The sequence below is a fragment of the Mizuhopecten yessoensis genome, unplaced genomic scaffold (genome assembly GCF_002113885.1).
Source record: "Mizuhopecten yessoensis strain PY_sf001 unplaced genomic scaffold, ASM211388v2 scaffold9541, whole genome shotgun sequence".
NCBI classification, from domain to species: domain Eukaryota; kingdom Metazoa; phylum Mollusca; class Bivalvia; order Pectinida; family Pectinidae; genus Mizuhopecten; species Mizuhopecten yessoensis.
The window spans coordinates 212,244-228,062 of NW_018408099.1; the positions used below are offsets into that span (position 1 = coordinate 212,244).

At 35.3% G+C, this 15,819-nt stretch overlaps 1 protein-coding gene across 1 annotated transcript; it reads right to left on the reverse strand.

Annotated features, from left to right (window-relative positions):
- Positions 1 to 7,089: 7,089 nt before the first annotated feature.
- Positions 7,090 to 15,660, reverse strand: LOC110458295 (phosphopantothenoylcysteine decarboxylase-like). The gene is made up of 5 exons (XM_021509935.1): positions 15,214 to 15,660; positions 14,784 to 14,879; positions 13,877 to 14,005; positions 13,330 to 13,498; positions 7,090 to 7,355 (listed from the first exon to the last, which is right to left on the reverse strand). The coding sequence occupies exons 1-5, from the start codon at positions 15,391 to 15,393 to the stop codon at positions 7,276 to 7,278; spliced, it is 654 nt and encodes a 217-aa protein (XP_021365610.1). The 5' UTR covers positions 15,394 to 15,660; the 3' UTR covers positions 7,090 to 7,275.
- Between the last annotated feature and the right edge of the window lie 159 nt (positions 15,661 to 15,819).

The following is a 15,819-nucleotide window of genomic DNA, read 5'->3' on the forward strand; positions in this document are numbered from 1 at the left end:
AATATTTATTCAATACCGTTTCTGAGTAAATAATCCTATTCTGGAACGACATTTGTTAGTAAGAAGTTCACCGACAGTTTCCGCTAATTGAAGATTTCTTCATTACTTATTATGAACGCCAAGAAAGCATGGTCTCTTGTGAATTTCTCGACATGCTTAATAATAAACGCCGTGTTTTTGTTTCATTTTGACAATAAGACACACATTCTTTGTAACATGTACCCATCCACCATTAGCCCAAACACTGTTACATGTATACTACTACTGTACTGTTACCATGATTTTATAATTTTGCCAGCAAGATGATACTGGCTGGAGAACAGGAAATGTTCCACTGTGAGAACTTCTATAACGAGCTGACAAAATGGAGAATGATCAAACAAGAATATTTTAGAAGGTAATGGAGTACGGGTAGAGGTTGTCTGACTTCAATTGCACTTTCGTCGTAATGTTAATGAATCTTTTTCTAGTTATTACTTGAAATTTAACACCAAACAGTCATCATAGTAATTCCTCATTTATTTATTCTTCCCACAATCTATAACAGCCCATAATGAAAGTTGTGCTTGTAAATATATGCATAATGGAACAACATATGAACGTTAGAATGCTATCTTATGATCGTTGTCAACATCTAACCACATATTGGCCTTCGACTGGTCTGTTATAGGAAGTTTTGACCAATCTGGGTTTTAATATAACAACAGTCATATAGTATCTCTTAGTTATTAAATCTGCGCTGTAACTCATTATTTGCACCAAACGAAATGCATTTCATTACACCATTAACGCAATAGGATCAGTGATCTTTTGGTCACTTTTCCTTAAAATTTTATAACGCGAGTTTATCATCACCTCCACACTTTCTTGGATTTGACAGAAAACATCATGGTGGGTGCTTAATGTGGTGCAGAAAATCATTTTTGAAACTTTCATGGGATTTATTTCCGCCTCAAATTTTGTTGTGGTGTCTTCATTGATTTCAGGGCTTTCTTGTGCATAGACACTGTGGTATTTCTTTTTATAACACTCATCTTAAGTATACATTTGCATGTACACCTGAATGTTATCAAACCAGATAGCGTTCAAGTAGATAGATTAAATCTACTCTAGGCACGATGGAATTTAAATAAAAATACAAATTCTAGTAGTTTACAGCTTAGTTTCCGAACGAATATCGGATATTTTTAAAAGTATCGCTACAATGTAGGTACATATAGTTGTAATTTGAAACAGGAAATCAGTGGGGACTCTGTGACTTTTCCAGTAGAATCAATGTACACTAATGTTTAACAGAAATGAGTTCTCTTGCACATACACGTGTACCTTCTCCGATTAACTAGAAATGGTATATTCATTTAATTGACAAAACTTGCCAATGAACTCTATGCAAGGTTTAGCTGTCGTTATAGAGTGAATTAAACATGAAGTGTCTTACACCGTCTTTTTATATCAGATATGCACATTCTATAAGTTTACAAATATGAAATGTACCATTTAATCAAATGAATGGAGTCCTATTTTCTGTATAATTCAAGATTTTATCACTATGTATCGCAAATTATTTACATATCAAACACATAGCAGGATGTACATACTAAAGAAGATGTTAGATCAACAAACGCACGTCATTATTGGTGGATACATCAATCATATTTAAATCTTTATTCAAATGAAATCAAAACAAGAGTCCTAAATGGGCCTGCATCGCTCACCTGGTATTCATTTCACACTTGTAACCCTAAAAGAGATCTAAAATAAAGTTACAAGCAAAATATCAGTATTCATAACTTTAAGTAATTCAAAAGAACCTGTTAACAGATTTTAAAACATTTAACCCCTGTGATCTGAAATAGAACAAGGTCTTTACATTGAACACACTTTATGGCCCTTCATCTCCGCATGCAACTTACCAAATATTACCACTCTAGACCAAGATAAGGTCATTTATAGGTTAATACATATTTTACCAAATGTGACCATGAAAGTAGGTCAAGATCATTATAATGAAAAATCTTGATAGCCCTTCATTCTAGCAACTACTGGTCAGATATCATCATCCTGGGCGTAATGGTTATTCAGAAGAAGTTGTTTAAAGTTGTTTTCAGACAATTGACCCCTGTGACCTTGAATATGAGTGAAGGTCATTTATTTGAACAAACTTGGTAGCCCTTCATCCCAGTTTGTTTCTGGCCAAATATCATCACTCTAAGTCTTTTGGTTGTCCAGAACAAGTTGTTTAAAGAAATAAAATGACGCCGGACAGACGGACGACGAACGGACTTGGGCAGGTGAGTTTATCGAAAACACATTCAGTAGTAGTAACTCCGGTTAATGTCTTCTATGAAATGTATAGTGTGATATATATTTATGTCAGTTTGTCCGCCAGCCAAGCCATTGACATTTATCATGGAAATTGTGATATCTCTAGCTGTACAATACTGAATCATTTGCAACAACTGAACATGCGAGGGAAGAACGAAATATTTGAGGGAAGAACTAAATATTTGAGGGAAGCAACAAACATGTGACGGAAGCGCTAAACATGTGAGGGAAGCAATAAACATGTGACGGAAGCACTTAACATGTGAGGGAAGCAATAAACATGTGACGGAATCACTAAACATGTGAGGGAGGCACTAAACATGTGAGGGAGGTACTAAATATGTGAGGGAGGCACTGACCCTGTGAGGGAAGCAATAAACAAGTGAGGGGAGCACTAAACATGTGAGGAAAGCACTTAACATGTGAGGGAAGCAATAAACATGTGAGGAAAGCACTTAACATGTAAAGGAAGCACTTACAATGTGAGGGAAGCAATAAACAAGTGAGGGAAGCACTAAACAGTTGTGGGAAGCACTTAACATGTTAGGGAAGCATTAAACATTTGAGGGAAGAACTTAACATGTAAGGGAAGAACTTAACATTTGAGGGAAGAACTTAACATGTGAGGGAAGCACTAAACAAGTGCGGGACTCACTAAACATGTGAGGGAATCACTAAACATGTGAGGAAAGCACTAAGCGTATGACGGATAAAAGTCGGCATCGTCACGCTCTCACAGTTAGTAGGTTGCATTTGAAGATTAAAGTAAGCGGATGGTGTTGAATGTTTTGGTGTCCTTTATTTCAAATTCAAGAGGGTATATACTATTGATGTGGTCATTAATGTCTTTTTTAAATGACAACATGTTATCAATATATCTGAAAACGGACTTGGCATTTTTTTTTTATAAATTCAGCCTCGTATGAAAACAAAAACTGTCGGCCAAGAGAGGAGCATATTTTGTTCCCATTGAATGCCTACAGTCTATAAAATCTTGTGATCGAGCTCAACAAAAAAGATTTTATATGGACATGTTTTGTTTCTTTTTACAAAATGAGCTCCATAATAGTTATATATTTATACTGCCGGTTGTTTTTCCTGGAAGTGAAAGCATTCATATAGGTAAGTTCGAGTTTTTTTTATATTATTAAAATATGGTTTCAATTGATGTTAAAGTTAATTCGAAGAAAGGTATTTGTAATCAGTCGCAATCAAAACATGTATTACTAGTAAGTCATAACTACCAAGTATCTTGTCTGGGGAACTACAGTTTTAAAACCGAACAATATACTAGCTGTTGTAAGGTTGATTTAACCTATTACAATAAATCCGGTTATACAGTGTACATTGTATATGTAGTTTGTTCTGGTACCGACCTCAAATGGTGCACCACATGACTAATGGGTTAAATGGCTATCGTTTTTGTACAAATGTTCAGCAAGAATTTTGCTGAAGATATTTATATAATCACTTTAAAAGTGATGGAAATACAATAAATTTTAAATGCATATTTAGGTGTTAGCAGTCAGTTTTTATAAAATCCGAAATTAGATTGATTATACTCAATCCAATTCAGTATTAGAAGTCTGAATTTGGATGATTTCATTGACTATCTGCCGAACCACTTGGGCATCACTACATATGTTTACACCAAAGAATGTAGGCTGCTTTGTATCGTACAAAAGCGTTCATGTTTAAATTCTTTGAAGTTCCTGGTTTACTGATTTGCCTATTATGCTATGAAATATTACGATATAAACATATGAAATTCAAGATGCCTCAGAGTAAGAACTTTTCGACAACATTCCATCTTTTGACTTTAAAAACATAAAGATGTATCGTTGGAAGGGTCAATAGATATCGAGATGTTGTACCGATAGAGGCAGATGGAATAAAAAAAAGACTACAAAACAATGGTCGTCAATGTGCATCGATTTCCATTATTACATAAGCTACCGGCATCGGTTGAAGAGTGGTTTCACCAATATTTTAATACGTTATGATTATTTTAATTGTAAACTAACTTTACCACAAATGACGTCAAATTCACAAGATAAGCCCCAGAAGGGTGAAAACAGTTGTAAAGATGACATTAAATTGGGAGAATTCCATATGTCAGCACTTTTATGAAGTTAATTTGCGTTAATGAAAAGACAACATAATATTTTTTTACCTGTGAATTTACTGCAACATTGATTGACCAATACGTTTTAGAAGGCTCATCCTTTATCCATGCGGATAAGTAAATAGCACCAGGTACAGCTTACAATTTCAACATATTGATATGAAATATGCAAGCAACATAATCGCAAAAAGGATCAGATTATTTTTATACCGTGCGCTTGAAATGAAGGTCTTAATTAACAGAACAAAGTCAAAACCAAACAAAATCTTGAATTATATTTATTCAATTATTTCTTCAGTCTAAAAAGAAAAAATGCAACGTAGCAAACTGGATTTAGAATCGTTCGTATAAGCAAATCATACAAAATAATAGAAACATAAAGCACGTCAGCAATTACAGTATACAGTCTATACCACAATTAGGTGTAGCAATAGTTGAGAGGGTAAACAAAATATCAAAACTATTTTCGCAATTTTAACAGTTTTAACTCACCTATTTATTGAATACAGAAACAAACATGATGAAAACAAACTGGTCAGAAACAAAACAGGGTCTGTGACTAGTAAAACGATGTAAAAGTTGTTCAATATGTTAAGTTACTTATTAGCGTAATTTTGCAGTGGCTATTAGTTGAGGAACATAATCAAATAAATTAAAGTGATGGAGATTTCATGGTACATTTGAATATATTCACATTTTAAGAGTTCATAATTGTAAAATTCTGTTATATATTTGGTGTACATCCAAACCAATTATACAACAAAATGTAGAGCTTAAACTGTCATTCTGACTTAGTCTGCACCATACACTTCCCACCGTCAAGTTATACTGTACTCAATACGCTGTGCCAACATCAATAACGCATAAATGAGTGAACAAAGATGACGTTACCCTGTTAACATTAAATAAAGTGGTAACGCTATGGTGATGCTTTTTTTTTTTTTTAGAAAATCAGCGCATGCGAGTTATCTTTCCCTGGGTACATGTAGGTAATGACAAGTTTATCGTTTACCCATCCTCGATGATCCAGGGTTTACGCTAACTTACGCTCTCTGCACCCCTGGAATATGTCATAGCAAAATTGAAGTCTTTATCCACAGGGTTGCACACAAGGAGCCTTCGATTTTGCTAGGACATATTCCAGGGATACAAAGAGCAAAAGGGAGCGTTACCCATGGATTATCGAGGATGACTTTAACCTCGCTAAAGCGGAACGGAACGCACCTGTGAAGTGTAGGAGAATATAACTCTCATGACTAAGTGATTTCTAGTGTTATCTTTCATACACGGTGATCTCCAGGCTTGTTGTACGTGTGCTAAATTTGTTACTCTGTATTATGCATTTATTACAGTTAATATTTCGCGTTGAGCATATATGTATATGTGTTTCAACATCTTATTTCCACATTCACTTTGACATACACAGATTTAAACATTATTGCAGTATATTTTGATAAATAAAAATAAAGACGTTTGGAAAATGCCAACATACAATAACGTTATAAAAAATCAGCTTGAGATCTAAATTCTTCGATTTTCTTAATGAAATCACCTCACAAAATGTAGAGTAGAAATTACTTCACATAAATTGCATTTTATGGAAATTATTTCTTTAAAACAAAATGGTGAAAGTTATTTTCAGTAAATTATAAAATCACAATGATGGAAAAAAATAAATCAGCTGACAAACAGTAAGATACAAATACCTAGATATTACATATTGTACAAACAGAATAAACCGATTTAAGCAAAATGGAAATGTTAAGAACTAGTTACCCGATATCCGACAGATTGTATCGATACCATAGAACTTGTAAACGCCTCCCTCCACCACCTATTGTTTTTAATAGCTGGGTTTACTTTTCACTTCTGGTTTACTTATATGTAACCTGTTCACAAACAAAGTATATTTACTAAGAAGTTTCCTGATTATGGACACAAAAGCAGCAAATGACATAATTGTGCGTTATTGTCTCATATCTGGGCTGTAGTAAAGAGCTGTCTCATGTAAGACAATCAGATGAAATCGTTACCATATCAACACAATGTTCCCGACCTTACGGGTATGATAAAAATATGAGGGGTAGGATTTGTGATGCATGTCAAAACAGTCAATGCATGGAATTACAATTTTTCTATCATCCCAGAAAAGGTGCTCGGTGAAAAAGAATGTTTTTACGACATCCGTCAAGCTATAATATGACGTGGTAGGTTGTCTACACCTTAGGGTTTGACAGAGTGTAAGAAAGCAGCAGATAATTCTTTGTAATACATTATTCAATTCTAGAATTTCTATTCCTATATCGACGTGACAATCTAAGTGGCGTCACAACTGAATAACGTTACCATATCACAATCTGATAACGTCATATTATAGCATGGCAGTTGGCTTAGAAAATATTCTCATTTCTCGAGAAAACATTTTTTTACAACATTTTCAAGCAAAATATGGGAGCATTTCGCGTAATTGTTATGTAGGTGTATGCATGTGATATAGAAATGGTGAACTTGGTTACAAAATTAGACGTCAGAACCTCGGCTTCCACTGTTCTGACCCGAAACACTAAAACCCCAAATATAATTTCAATATTCTCTTAACACCTATATGTACACATAATAGACTTTTTAACGTCTAGTTATTTACTATTAGTCCCTGTTAAAGACATATTCGACTAGCCACCACTCGATTGTAGAAATGGCCACCAAATAGAAACATTAATAATGATGGGCTTGTGCGTTGGTTGTCAAAATTCCTTATGTATCTGCTACAAATCTTCTGTCTTTGACTTAGTTGAAGCATTTCTGACCAGTAATACATGTGTTGATCATGTGATTGAAGATTTCGAATTTAATGTCTCAATCACCTGTGACACAATTGTGGACACCTCTGCCATGGCTCCATATCCTGTTTAATGTAAACAAATCAATAAAACATACTTAGTTTCGTATCACGCTCAACACAACACAAAATCCGAAGTTATTAACTGTAGATGATTAAAATCTCTTATCACTTTCTCTTTATTTCATATTGCTGTTGCCCCTCATACCCTGATATACATCAAGCTGTTTCTCTATGCGGTACAGTTGACCGTATGTAATATGGTATGTTATCCTACGCCAACAATTACAACCAAATGTATTTTCTAAATTGTTAGTCCAGGGGAAATTACTAGTTAGGGTAAATCTGTACTTGCAAATAAACGTGTTGTTCTTTCGTTATCCTATGGGGAGATATCATGTTTTGGCCCTAAGCATCACGGATGATTCCCAGTGCATGATGCAGTGTTGGCAAACATTATCTCAATGTTTTACTAAATTTTAAAGGTGCAATCAACTGTGTGTCTGTATGTGTGCTACGTTCATATTCCAATATGGAGATTTCATATGTTGAGAAAATACATGTGAGTAATATTCTGTGGCTAAACATACACATTTTTTTTTATATAATATAATGATAGATTGGAAGATGTCCTTCATCTTTTAAATTAAAACGTTATATATTCAAATATAGGGTTTCTGTGAGAAACAAACATGAACTGTTTTATTGTATGGTTTTATGGTTGATCCAAGACAAAAATAATTTAAATGAGTCATGATAAAGTTGCATCTAAAGTTATGCAATAACGACAATGGTAATGCAGTTATCAAAGAATCGATAATGGGTAAAAAAACGTAAAATTATGTGAAGAAAAACATTGGTCTTCTCCGAAAGGCAATCTATATCAACATTGGTGTTTTTTCTCTGGAAACCGATCAATCAATATAATTCGAAAGGAATTCCAAAAACTTATTGATTGTCAACGCAGTGGCATTGAAAGGTCAGGCAATTTTGGAAGATAAAGGCTGGTTTTAAAAATTCAATATTTTGCGGCTTAAGAATGGAATTACTGGTCCCCCAACCACCAACCACCAACCACCAACCCCTAACCCAAGTATAATAACAATGTGATCGATGAGAGGGGTTATCTGTATTGAAAGCCAAACGTTTGACGGTTAACAAAACCCACTTGTCACTCAACAGGTGCGTGCCACTGCTTAAATGGAAGCGAAATATAATATATATTCAATCTGAACACGACTTTGTTATTTCCAAATACATGAATCACAATTCATGATCAAAAGGGTATTGCTTTTAAAATGTTACTAGCTGGGGAGGGGCGCAACGAATGAATAACAGAAGAGTGCGAAACGAACTGGATGACAGCTTTAACACATTATACTAGAAACAACACCGAAAGGCAGAGTGGAAAAGATTGCATACACAGTGAGCTGCGAGAGATTAGTAACAGAGATAGGGGGCATGCACAGTGCGTAAACAAAAAGGAGAAAATGAGATATCAAGAATCTTCGAGACGAGCTGCAAATATTGAGGAATCGGCAAAACAGTGATACTGTCTTTGAGGGAAATGGATAGCAGCAGCTTGGAATGACTTTCCAACACTACTGATGTCACTTCGAAATATACGAACAAGGCGAAAAGACAAAAAGGGGCGACAAAGAAAATGACAGTCATTGGAAACCTACACAAGTTCTCGTCAATACTCCTTGGTGGAGAAGACAGTGGGGTTTTACAGATTGCGGAGGGAAAGCTATTCGCCACACTTGCCAGACGAATGACAAACTGCATGACTGCAAAGGAATACATGTATTCATCAGTAGAGAAAACAGGATTCCAAAGGTTCCTGAGGGTACCGAGCACACAGGCGTCTTTTCAACTCATCACGAAGATCAATATCAACCAAGGTGACAACGAAGTCACTTGACTATAAATGCGACTAGGAATAATGCACAAGGGTCAATACCTCATCAGCGGATCTATAGAGCAACATCAAATCCCAGACGACATCAAAGATCACAATGGTATCAAGAGCTACTTCAGCAACATCTAACTGCGAATCACTATGTTAGATATAACAACAGCGTGACAGACCTCGGGAAGGGGAAATACTACTGGATATACTATCTCTGTGATATATTCATGATGTGATTGAACCTTATTATCAGGGCAGTGGTCAGAGAAGCAAGAGAACCGAAAATATCATCCGGAATCCGGTCAATTTCCTTCAGACGTTTTATGGACGACATGACAATGACCTGACAGCACATACGGGCACTATTTATAATCCTTGAAGAGATAGTGGGATGTCAAGAATTGCTATCAAGTCTAGAGGGTCAAGGGATATAGTCGTCACGGTAAGAGAAGAAGCCCCTGTATTAAGATCCAGAAGGAGGAAGTTGTTACAGCCATATGACCTACCCTTTGTCATAGCTTGGCAAAGGGACCGGTCGGTCTTGGTTCTTGAAAAGTTGTGACAGGTTTAATACATGCATGGTTCGTGTAATAAGTAAAACTTTGAAATTACATATTTCCAAAATGATAAATCTTATTGAATATTGAAGGAAGTAAATGAGAAGGTGGATTGGGGCAACGACATCAAGAGGCTACAGGCACAACTTCAGGAAAGATGCTGCCAAAGGCATTCAAGGCGAGGCTCTACCACCATGAGGTCTCCTGACATGACATCTTACATGATAAGATATTATTACAACAGTAGACACTCTGGACTGGACAATCAGCATGTAATTGAGCAAGGTGTGTCCCAAAGCTTCACGAGTGTTTGTTTTTAAGCAAATCGGCCGAAACTCCAGTCCCAATTTCATCACAAATTTAGGAGATCAAGGCTGAGAAGGCAAGAAAAATGAGTGCTGATTGATGATTGTGATCAAGTGACTCTAATGATGTAATCATCTTGAATGCTTCCAAAGCGACAAGCACATGAAGAAAATAGTTTGAAGCAGCGCAGTCGAATAATTAGAAAGTCGACTGACCCACAATGATATAAGGGTACGTGAAGAGTTCGGACGGAAGGCAAACGGTACAAGTAGAATGACAAGGGGCAACTGACAAATCTGGAAAAAGGATGATAGTACAAGTCGATGTTCGGAGAATGAAGGAAGGTATTGGGAAAGCAGGAACGCAATAGTGGTGGAACTGGTGCACAGGGAGCATGACCAGGCTGGAAACTAAAGATAGAAGACTGGCCTGGTCCTTCATCTGGAGATTACAACAATGACGATTCAGTTCATGATGAGGTCATTTTATAACTATCGCCAACAAGGTGCTGAGGGAACTTGCTGACAATTTAGACTGGGACCGAACGCCAGCTATTTTTGTCCTGTCATCAACTTTGTACAATCAGGAGAAAGTGGTATGGTGTCACGAGACCAAATCGGAAATCTTCGTGCTGCACAGAACTGGGAAATGAGGGTCGACCTGGACATCATATTTATTTTCTAGACATCATTCCAACAGCCTACATTTTCATTTGGCTCATCTGGCGATGTTGGAGTTGATGATACAAAGCAAGATAAGAGTAATGAGAAGGAGTTTGTGGGTCTTCCTGATAGTGATTGGATTTGTTAGATTTCTAGAACTGTCCTTGTGGAAAATGTTCTTGATGCTAGGGATCAAGACAGTAGAACAGTTGAGGCATGACTCTCTCAGACAGCAAAGACATTTTCTAGCTAGCTATGGTGCAGAGAAGATAACATGTGCTGGAACACATCCACTAACTGGCAGTGATATTGCCAATTACAATTGCCTGGCAACATACTGTTAGATGTGGACCTAGCTAACTAAGTCTGTGGATGCGCAATCTGCAGAAAGAAAGTTGAGAAGGGGAAGACACCAGAAACAATTATATATCAATATTATAAGACACTTCTGTATTTGCCTGCTCACATTCTACCAAATGTATCAGTGCAATATTTAGGAGTTTTTCTAAAATATGATTAATAATAAAAATTATATTCATTGAAAGATACCTAAAATATAGCTATTTGACATTTAAACTCATTCTACCGAATGTATCAGTGCAATATTTAGGAGTTTATCTAAAATATGATTAATAATAAAAATTATTTTCATTGAAAGATAGCTAAAATATAGCTATTTGACATTTAAACTCATTCAAACCTCATTAACATCAAGTATTCAGACACGCCTACATATTGAACATTTTGGACACAAAGCTAAGATACCAGTGTAGGTCAGTAAAATTATGACTTTTTCAGGAAAAACCTTGTTGAAAGTGCAGCTTGTAATACAAAAGTAGTGACATCCATGTAGACTTGTACACATCCATGTCTTTCATTATTTCTTTGATTACCAGCTTTTTTACAAATGCAAAATGTATTCTGTTCAAACTATCAATGCTTCAGATATCAAGTTTGATTTTGAATTAATTTTGTTAGGAGTTCACAGCTTAGACTGTAACTGTAGACTTTAATACAAACGTTTTCACACATTTTCAAAAATTCTCAAATCCAGAAATATATTCTCCATTCTTATCATGTAACTGTAAATGTGTATTGGGAGAAGGTGTTGATAAAATATGTATTATCGAGAGTTTAACCTTTGGATCTCTAAGAAGCCTGACCTTTTCTTATACATTTTGGAAATAAATATGTTAAAACTAAACAAAAACAATTTTCATAGAAGCATTTCCTGATTGTTGCATTTTTTCAATATTTCATTTCACAAAATGAAATCATGGCATATTTTTATGTTTAGTAAACACAATATTCATCTTTTTCTGTTGCAGCCTCCCATGTTTAACTATTTCTAAAATGGAGCCAAGGTTTTCATTTTAACCTGATCTGTTCTATTCCACCCATAGACTAAAATAGATTATAGTGCATAAATATCCATAAGGAAGACCATAGGTTGAAGGTGGGATAGGATATGACTTGAAAGTCCTGTTTACCTTAGCCCAAAAACTATTATGGTTTCCCCGCATTAGTGATTATTTTTGTTGTCTTTAGATGCAGTTGATTGACAGCTTCTTTGGCAATTGATTTCACACACATTTTAAGTTATTATCTGTGTTGTTATTAAATAAATATTACTCCCAAACTCCAAAAAAAGTTACCTTGACAACATTTACATGATCGAGTCATTTCTATTATTTAACAGGGCAGACAATATAATGTCTGAAAGGGTAAGGCAGGTCTCCGAACCAACTATTGTTAATATAAGTCAAGTTCAAGCAAGGTTTACTGGGAAATAAACAGCCATGCAAAATTGGAAGAAAATTAAGTTTTACTTGATACTGATTCTAATGTTGATTCCCCTATTCCTAGTCCAAAACTATAACAGTTAAGTTTTTAAATGTGTTTAATCATCAAATTTTCTCAGATCTGCCATTAGATCTGAATCTGCCACTATATATATATACTAAACTATGGGATATGGCAATATGCTTGTCTGTTCTGTCAAGTTTCGGTTAGTGATCAATTAATGTTATGATGCAAGGAGACTGCATATATATACATGTGTACCTGTATTTATCTATAAATTTGTACATGTATTTCTAATGGGAATGTAAGATTATGGAGAGATAAAGGGTTTGAACAATGCCTATCAAGGGTGCTATACTAAAGGTACCACTTCTAATTAACAGCATAATATTTAAAATTAATGAGGCCTAACCATGCGGGGACTCGAAATCAGGCACTCTCTGCAGTAGTCCGAATTATTCTGACGTTTTATCAACGTTTTTTATATTGGTCTGTCGTCGATTAACGCCCTCTATAATATGCAGGAAATGAGCGAATAGATCTTTCGGTCCATCTGCGACATTCGTGTGAAAGTGACGATTTGTTTCTAAAATATCAGTTTGAAGAGCGATCCTGGCGCGGGTCGCTTATTTCCCGCAAATTATAGAGGGCCGTCGTTCTGACGTTAATCGACGACAGACCGATACAAAAAAAGTTGATAAAACGTCGGAATAATTCGGACTATCTCTGCAGTATAGAACCAATGAAGGGCATTATTTTAAGACTCATTTTTTTCATTAGTGTCACATAATCTCATTTACCTGTGTCTCCACATGCGAGAGTCTTTTTAATACAAGGTATCTCCTTATATCCAAAGTTTCTCAGCTCCGAGGTTTGCTTGGCACTCAGTGGGTGGTTCCACATGTGTGTATTCATGGCTGGCGCAAACAAAAGGGGGCGCTGCAAGTCCCAGGCTCGAACAGTACATGTCTGTAAAAAAAATAAAACTACCTTTTGCAACATTATATGATTTATTTGTTTTTTACTTCATTGTAATAGGGTAAATGTATAAAGGCAAGAACACAACATCAGAAGCAACTTCACCAACTGTGCAAGCTTCATGACGGTACATAAAGGAACTAAGTATGTGTGAGTATTATAAGACATATGAGATAATTGGTATTAAACATACTACTGATCTTGAGGGAAGATGATTGGGATGTAAATATGACATGCAAGTCTTAACTAACATGAACCAATTCAACACATATACATGTAGTTTCATCATGTGTGAATGTCAAAATCATTGTATCATTGTAGAAGGGTTTTTTTCGGAGTTGGAAATTGAAACAATTGTTGCATTCTTACCAATAGGTTGTCACAAAGTCCATTGGCAATCTTGGCTAATGTGTTAGCATCCAGAGGTGCAATGACCATGAGATCAGCCCATCGCCTTAGCTCTATGTGTAACACTGGGTCCTTCATTGTCTTCCAGCCCTAAAAAAGTAAACCTGCCTCTGTAAACTCCACTGATGTGATATCTTTTTTAAATAAAATATAATGCATGCCAGTGTGTGAAATGAATTTGCTTTATAAGTTTAAAATGTAGATTTTATTCAATAATTCAGAGAAATATTCATAATTGTTTTGCTTAAATACTCTGACAATTACACATATATAGTTCATAGACAGAATAAAGAGATCTTTTAATAAAGAATCCATGCATGAATTGAAAATATTTACCAAGATAATAAAAATAAACATAGCTAAAACGCAAGTCACTGAGACTGGTAGTAAAACAATATACAGTAACAACATTGACAACAAGTATGAATAAGAATGTGCTTGTGTATGAATCTTGTGTATGTATCAATAATGCATTATTAAGAGACAATCAAGACAATACAGTATTAAAAAATTTGGTCATTCGTCAAGCTATAAAACTGTATCACAAAGAATATGCAATTTATAGCATAATATTTTTTCCTGTAGGTCTGCTCTATAATGGTGCATCATTTCTAGCATGTACATGTCCACCAGACTGCACCTAAATAATAGTCATTGGGATCGCGATCATAATCTCTGTATACAATTGGTGCATGAGATCCATAACACCATCGCAAGAGATATAGGAATCTTTTGGTTAACTCCCAAAATACTCATTATGAACTTAAATACGAAATGACAATCGTATTGCTTGAAAGCATGAATATATGCTCAAAATATGTTTTCTTAATTGCGGACACCAGGGGAGCCTGGACACTGCATCCCTTACCTGCCATTCATCAGCATCTCCGAGCACTGGTACCTGAAGACTTGTGTGGTCAAAGAAGTGGAGGGCATTTTCAGTAGTCACTACTTTGATTTCCAACTGAAAGTGTGCATATCAGAAGAATTTGATATATATTTTTTAACAATAATATTTCCATAAATGTATAATAAAAAAATAACTTTATCAACACTTTTACCTATCTATCTATCTATATGTTATACTCCACAGAGACCAAAATGGCTTTAATGTGGAGGGGGTTAATTACCCATGTGATAATTAGCTTCAGTTATTCCTAGTTCACCAGGTGCTTTAAATGCCTCTTCACTTAAAATCAGAGAAGTGTGTTTCGTTAGGAAAATGAAAGTATATGAAATGATATTTTTTTGAAGATTTCTGGGATAATCTTGACATCTAATTTACACATTTATTGTACCTGATCATCAATGTTCATCAACTCTTGAACCAGTATTGGAACCTTGACCGATGCCACACTCCCAGTGCATCCTATCAAAACGTTCCTTGTTTGTCTTGTTCCCGGTACTGAATCATCCATTTCAGGTACATATTCGGTATAAATATCTCCTCCCACCTCAGAAATTGGTGATTGGTTCATAGTATAAATCAGTATTAAAGTCTAAATTTGATCACTGTATAACATAGGCAAAATGAAAGTAAAAAAAAATGTTCTGTGAACGGTTATGCAATATGCTATGTTTTGTCAGAATTATAATCCATTATTGTACAGATTCAACACCTATGATATTGGTATATCTTGCTTTAAATACGATACAAGTCATGTCCAACGAACAATTCAGAGATCTGTTCCACAATTGAACAAATGCAGTGGCATCCCAGTCGTTGTCGCTTCGGAGGAAAGCAAACTGCGTAACGGCTAAAGTACAGATAATATCAGCAAAGCATCAGGTGTGATATTGTTTCAATTCACGAGTCTTTAGGTAGAATATCTTATTTCAATAAATAGGAAAGATACTCAATTTTTCATCAAAAGTTAAAAAGGTAAGTTCTTTACAGATAAAAA